This window comes from Carcharhinus amblyrhynchos, chromosome 7 (assembly GCF_965287045.1).
Source record: "Carcharhinus amblyrhynchos chromosome 7, sCarAmb.v2.hapA, whole genome shotgun sequence".
Classification (NCBI taxonomy): Eukaryota; Metazoa; Chordata; class Chondrichthyes; order Carcharhiniformes; family Carcharhinidae; genus Carcharhinus; species Carcharhinus amblyrhynchos.
In genome coordinates, this window is record NC_137330.1 from 503544 (window position 1) to 511043 (window position 7500).

The window sequence follows — 7500 nt, forward strand, 5'->3', positions numbered from 1 at the left end:
CCTCCTTCTGCACTTCCGAGTTTCTATGATTCTGTTTAATCCTGTTAGAATTTTATAAGTTTCTATCAGATCCCCACTCACTTCTAAACTCCAGTGAATATAATCCTAACCCACTCAGTCTCTCCTCATATGACAGACCTGCCATCCCAGGGATCAGCCTGGTAAACCTTCACTGTGCTCCCTCTATAGCAAGGACATCCTTCCTCAGATAAGGAGACCAAAACTGTACACAATACTCCAGGTGTGGTCTCACCTACACCCTGTACAATTGCAGTAAAACATTCCTATTCCTATACTCAAATCCTCTCACTAGGAACATACCATTTCCCTTCTTTACTGCCTGCTGTACCTGCGCGCTTACTTTCAGCGACTGATGCACGAGGACTCCAAGGTCTCACTGAGAATCCATCTCTCTCAATTTACACCCATTCAAATAATAATCTGTCTTCCTATTATTGCTACCAAAGTGGATAACCTCACATTTATCCACATTATACTGCATCTACCATACAGATACCCATACACTCAGCCTGTCTAAATCACACTGAACCATCTCTGCATCCTCCCCAGAGCTCACCCTCCCACCCAACTTCGTATCATCTGCAAATTTGGAGATAATACATACAGATCCCTCTTCCTAATCATTCATATATAACCATGAAGTGGAGTTATATATAAAAGCTGGAGACCTAGCAGAGGTACGGGGAGGAAGTTCCCACAGGGAACCTAAATGGGGAAATGTTTAGGGAATCAGAAACACAAAGGGACTTGGGACTCATTGTTCAAGATTCTCTTCAGGTTAATGTGCAGGTTCAGTCGGCAGTTAGGAAGGAAATGCAATGTTAGCATTCATATCGAGAGGGCGAGAATACAAGAGCAGGATGTACTTCTGAGGCTGTATAAGCTCTGGGTCAGACCACATTGGGAGTATTGTGAGCAGTTTAGGGCCCCGTATCTAAGGAAGGATGTGCTGGCCTTGGAAAGGGTCCAGAAGAGATTCACGAGAATGATCCCTGGAACAAGGAGCTTGTCGTATGAGGAACGGTTGAGGACTCTGGGTCTGTACTCGCTGGAGTTTAGAAGGATGAGGGGGGATCTTATTGAAACTTACAGGATACGAGGCCTGGATAGAGTGGACGTGGAGAGGATGTTTCCACTAGTAGGAAAAACTAGAAGCAGAGGGCACAACCTCAGGCTAAAGGGACGATCCTTTAAAACAGAGATGAGGAGGAATTTCTTCAGCCAGAGAGTGGGGAATGTGAGGAACTCTTTGCCGCAGAGGAGGCTGTGGAGGCCGGGTCACTGAGTGTCTTTAAGACAGAGATAGATAGGTTCCTGATTAATAAGGGGATCCAGGGTTATGGGGAAAAGGTAGGAGAATGGGGATGAGAAAAATATCAGCCATGATTGAATGGCGGAGCAGACTCGATGGGCCGAATGGCCTAATTCTGCTCCTAGGTCTCATGGTCTTATAGCTAGGAAAGCAGGGATGGGCGAGAGAATTCCCCTGGCAATTGACCAAGGGTGTGTGCCCACGGCCTCGCTGCCAGGGAGTGGGGGTTATGCCAGCTGGAAGGAGGGGGAGCACGCTCACCTCGGAAGCGATGTTTGGCCAGCTGAACTTTGCCATAGCTGCCGCAGCCCAGGTCCTTGATAACCTCGTAGTGATCTGCGATCTCCATGCGGGTGAGGCTCTGCGACAACAGGAGCATCATCTCCTCGATGAACAGGTCGGGACCCAGGATGTTGGCACCCTCCATTGCCAGATGATCTATGGCAGCACCCACTCGGGGAGCTGTCAGTGACCTGCCAGAGAAACAGGTAAGCAGAACAGCACATTATATTACAACAGCACCCAGGATTATTCAGCAGGGTAAGGATCACTCACTGTGTAACTGTACACAGTCACTGTTTATTCAGCAGGGTAAGGATCGCTCACTGTGTAACTGTACACAGTCACTGTTTATTCAGCAGGGTAAGGATTGCTCACTGTGTAACTGTACAGAGTCACTGTTTATTCAGCAGGGTAAGGATCACTCACTGTGTAACTGTACAGAGTCACTGTTTATTCAGCAGGGTAAGGATCGCTCACTGTGTAACTGTACAGAGTCACTGTTTATTCAGCAGGGTAAGGATCGCTCACTGTGTAACTGTACAGAGTCACTGTTTATTCAGCAGGGTAAGGATCGCTCACTGTGTAACTGTACAGAGTCGCTGTTTATTCAGCAGGGTAAGGATCACTCACTGTGTAACTGTACAGAGTCACTGTTTATTCAGCAGGGTAAGGATCGCTCACTGTGTAACTGTACAGAGTCGCTGTTTATTCAGCAGGGTAAGGATCGCTCACTGTGTAACTGTACAGAGTCACTGTTTTTTCAGCAGGGTAAGGATCACTCACTGTGTAACTGTACAGAGTCGCTGTTTATTCAGCAGGGTAAGGATCGCTCACTGTGTAACTGTACAGAGTCACTGTTTATTCAGCAGGGTAAGGATCACTCACTGTGTAACTGTGCAGAGTCGCTGTTTATTCAGCAGGGTAAGGATCACTCACTGTGTAACTGTACAGAGTCACTGTTTATTCAGCAGGGTAAGGATCGCTCACTGTGTAACTGTACAGAGTCACTGTTTATTCAGCAGGGTAAGGAGCACTCAGGATTATTGAACTTAAGACAATGCCTAATCGTCCACCAAAAGCATCAAAGCAAGTGTTGTGCCATTTAAATTTAAATGTATTTATTAGTATCACGTTAACGTACATCAAAAAAGACAGTAGGACTAGGGGGCACAGCCTCAAGATAAAGGGGAGGCGGTTTAGAACGGAGTTGAGGAGGAACTTCTTCACTCAAAGGGTGGTGAATCTCTGGAATTCTCTGCCTGTTGAAGTGGTGGAGGCTGCCTCGCTAAATATTTTTAAGAAGCGGGTTGATGGGTTCTTGATAAGAGAGGGGATTAAGGGTTATGGGGAGAGGGCGGGAAAGTGGAACTGAGCCACGACAGATCAGCCATGATCTTATTGAATGGCGGGGCAGGCTTGAAGGGCTAGATGGCCTACTCCTGCTCCTATTTCTTATGTTCTTATGTTCTTATGTAACACTGCAATGAAATTTCTATGAGTTTGCCTCAAGGTTGAAGATGAATTCACATGACTTGTTAACACTGGTGTGTCACTGCTGGTTACAATGAGTGAATGGGCTATCCCCATCGTACCTGTCATAAAATCAGATGGTTCAGTTTGTATTTGTGATGATTTTAAACTAACCATAAACCTTTGTTGTGTGCTCTGATCAATATCTGCTTCTTTTGATAGAAGATTTGTTTACGGGATTATCAGGTGGCAGAAACTCAGCGAGATTGATCTTTCACAAATATACTTACAGATGAATGTAGCCACTGAATCTCAACCATTGCTTACTATCGTTACTCATAAAGTTCTTTTTTGTGAAAAAAGTTTGTCGTTTGAAATAATTGCACCATTCCTATTGCAAAGAGCGAGGATCAGATTTTAAGTGATCTCTCTGGTGTACAATGTTACCTGGATGATATTCCAATTACAGGGTCCAGGAAACAAGAGTACTTGAATAAGTTAGAAGCAACATTGGAACTTATTCAAGCACATGGTCTGCACATCAAGGAAGAAAAGTGTGACTAATTCCAGGTGTCAATCCAGCAGCTGGGTCAGGTTATTGACAATAAAGGCCGATATAAAAGTTGGATGCTGTTTTAAAAGAACCATGTCCAATGAACATGACACAATTGAGGTCCTTTCTAGAATTACTAAATTATTTTTGCAAATTATTGAATTAACTGTGTGTAAGAATGTGAGAAAGCATAGAGTGTAGGGTGTCGAAATTTGCTGATGACACCAAGATTGGGGGAACGGCAAATTGTGCGGAGGGTGTGGAGAGTCTGCAGAAGGATCTAGATAGGCTGGGCGAATGGGCCAGGAAATGGCAAATGGAATTTAATGTTGGCAAGTGTGAGGTGGTCCACTTTGGTAGGAAGAATGGTAGGAAGGACTATTACTTACGTGGCGAAAAACTGCAGCAGGCGCCGGTGCAGAGGGACCTCGGGGTCCTTGTGCATGAGTCGCAAAAACCCAGCTTGCAGGTGCAGCAGGTGGTCAGGAAGACGAATGGGATGCTGGCCTTCATAGCGAGGGGGATTGAATATAAAAGTAGGGAGGTCTTGCTGCAACTGTACAGGGCACTGGTGAGGCCGCAGCTGGAGTACTGTGTGCAGTTTTGGGCGTCGCACCTGCGCAAAGATATTTTGGCCTTGGAGGGAGTGCAGAGGAGGTTTACTAGGCTGATACTGGAGTTGAGGGGGTTGAGCTATGAGGAGAGGCTGAATAAACTAGGCTTGTACTCGTTAGAGTTTAGAAGAATGAGGGGAGATCTCATTGAGACGTATAAGATGATGAATGGGATGGATAGGATAGAGGTGGAGAGACTCTTCCCGCTCAAAAAAGACAGTAGGACTAGGGGGCACAGCCTCAAGATAAAGGGGAGGCGGTTTAGAACGGAGTTGAGGAGGAACTTCTTCACTCAAAAGGTGGTGAATCTCTGGAATTCTCTGCCCGTTGAAGTGGTGGAGGCTGCCTCGCTAAATATTTTTAAGACGCGGGTTGATGGGTTTTTGATAAGAGAGGGGATTAAGGGTTATGGGGAGAGGGCGGGATGGTGGAACTGAGCCACGACAGATCAGCCATGATCTTATTGAATGGCGGGGCAGGCTTGAAGGGCTAGATGGCCTACTCCTGCTCCTATTTCTTATGTTCTTATAAGGATGTCAAAGATGCTTTGCAGATGTCTGAAGTATTGGTTCATTTTAATCTGAAGCTCCCATTACTGCTTGTTTGTGATGCATCACCTTAGGGGCAGTGGTTTCACATATTATATCTTTTGGAGAAGAATGGCCAATCACTCACTCTGGTGTACTCTGGCTGGTGCTGAATCTAGCTATGATCAGTGAGACAAAGAAGCATTGAGTATAATTTTTGGCAAACAAACGTTTCATCTTTATTGATACGGTTGTCATTCCACACGATTACTGATCATCAATCTGTTTTTGGGCTGTATTGAGACCGAAACTTTTTGTTTGCTGCTCGCCAATTGTGAAGAGGGTCACTAATCTTATCTTTTTAGGTGTCCAGATCACCAACAACCTGTCCCCCCCCATGCCGACACTATAGTTAAGAAAGCCCCACCAACGTCTCTAATTTCTCAGAAGACTAAGGAAATTTGGCATGTCCGCTACGACCCTCACCAACTTTTACAGATGCCCCATAGAAATCATTCTTTCTGGTTGTATCACAGCTTGGTCTGGGATCCTGCTCTGCCCAAGACCGCAAGGAACTACAAAAGGTCGTGAATGTAGCCCAATCCATCACGCAAACCAGCCTCCCATCATTGACTCCGTCTACACTTCCCGCTGCCTCGGGGAAAAGCAGCCGGTATAATTAAGGATCCCACACACCCCGGACATTCTCTCTCCCACTTTCCTCTGTTGGGAAAAAGATACAAAAGTCTGAGGTCCCGTACCGACCAACTCAAGAACAGCTTCTTCCCTGCTGCTGTCAGAGTTTTGAATGGACCTGCCTCGCATTAAGTTGATCTCACCCTACATCCTCGCTATGACTGTAACACTACACTCTGCACCCTCTCCTTTTCTTCTCTGTGAACGGTATGCTTTGTCTGTATAGCACGCAAGAAACGATACTTTTCACTGTGTGTTAATACATGTGACAATAATAAATCAAACATTCTTACGATATAAAATATCGTCAGTTGAATTTCCAGGCTAATGCTGATGCATTATCACCCTCACCTTTACCTACTAAGCAGATGCAATCAGCTAGTTTTGCTAATAGCTTTCAGTTCTCAAGTAGATCATTTGCCTGTGACAGCTTCTCAAGCTCAGGATATACCAGAAATGATCCCATGATAGGGAAGGTGATGGATATGAACAAAGAACAAAGAGAATTACATCACAGGAACAGGCCCTTCGGCCCCTCCAAGCCTGCACCGACCATGCTGCCCGACTGAACTAAACCCCCCTACCCTACCGGGGACCATATCCCTCTATTCCCATCCTATTCATGGATTTGTCCAGATGCCCCTTAAAACTCACTATCGTATCCGCTTCCACTCCCTCCCCCGGCAGCGAGTTCCAGGCACCCACCACCCTCTGTGTAAAAAATCTGCCTCGTACATCTCCTTTAAACCTTGTCCCTCGCACCTTAAACCTGTGCCCCCGAGTAATTGACTCTTCCACCCTGGGAAAAAGCTTCTGACTATCCACTCTGTCCATGCCCCTCATAATCTTGTAGACTTCTATCAGGACTCCCCTCAACCTCCATCATTCCAGTGAGAACAAACCAAGTTTCTCCAACCTCTCCTCATAGCTAATACCCTCCATACCAGGCAACATCCTGGTGAATCTTTTCTGTCCCCTCTCCAAAGCCTCCACATCCTTCTGGTAGTGTGGTGACCAGAATTGAACACGATATTCCAAGTGCAGCCTAACTAAGGTTCTATAAAGCTGCAACATGACTTGCCAATTTTTAAACTGAATGCCCTGACTGATGAAGGCGAGCATGCCGTATGCCTTCTTGACTACCTTCTCCACCTGCATTGCCACTTTCAGTGACCTGTGTACCTGTACACCCAGATCCCTCTGCCTATCAATACTCCTAAGGGTTCTGCCATTTACTGTATATTTCCTATCTGTATTAGACCTTCCAAAATGCTTTATCTCACATTTGTCCGGATTAAACTCCATCTGCCATCTCTCTGCCCAAGTCTCCAGCTGATCTATATCCTGCTGTATCCTCTGATGTTCCTCATCGCTATCCACAAATCCACCAACCTTTCTGTCATCTGCAACTTACTAATCAATCCAGTTACATTGTCCTCCAAATCATTTATATATATTACAAACAGCAAAGGTCCCAGCACTGATCCCTGAGGAACATCATTTGATATTGGAAGGAATGATAGCTGGAACGTATCAACCACATTCTGATTTGAAACCAGATGTCTCATGATAGCCTGAGTTGACTATTCAAGTTGGGTGTCTATTGCGGGGAATCTGAGTGAGCGCTCCTCCTGGTCTGCATGGAAAAGTTCTTGAACAAGCTGAAGGGCACCTGGTACATTCTGGATGGAGGAATTAGGGTGTAGTTATTAGTGTTGGCCGGGTCAGGATGCTCAGACTGAAGAAAACACAGGACAGTATCAATCCTGTGCCCAAATAAAAAAACCACACCACCTTACTGTCTCCTTTTTACCCTTGAGAATGGCTTCAAATGTCACGGCAGTCCATTGTACTGCCCAGGATCGTTCCCTGTCCTTAATCATAACCGATGCACACATGTCGCAAGACCCACCACACCTCAACAAAACGTTCAAAAACTGTCAGGAAATCTTGGCCCGATTTGGTAAAGCGGAACAGATTGTTAGCGATAATGGGTCACAGTTTACTGAACAGGAGTTAGAGGAT

At 45.6% G+C, this 7500-nt stretch overlaps 1 protein-coding gene across 1 annotated transcript in view; it reads right to left on the minus strand.

Moving 5' to 3' along the window:
• The window catches only part of LOC145344693 (serine/threonine-protein kinase SBK1-like), a 21214-nt gene that overhangs the window by 4995 nt on the left and 8719 nt on the right, over positions 1-7500 (minus strand). The window contains exon 2 of the mRNA XM_080191799.1: positions 1595-1806. Within this exon, the coding sequence (XP_080047925.1) occupies positions 1595-1760 (166 nt within the window). The 5' untranslated portion in view covers positions 1761-1806. The remainder of the gene's footprint in view (positions 1-1594; positions 1807-7500) is intronic.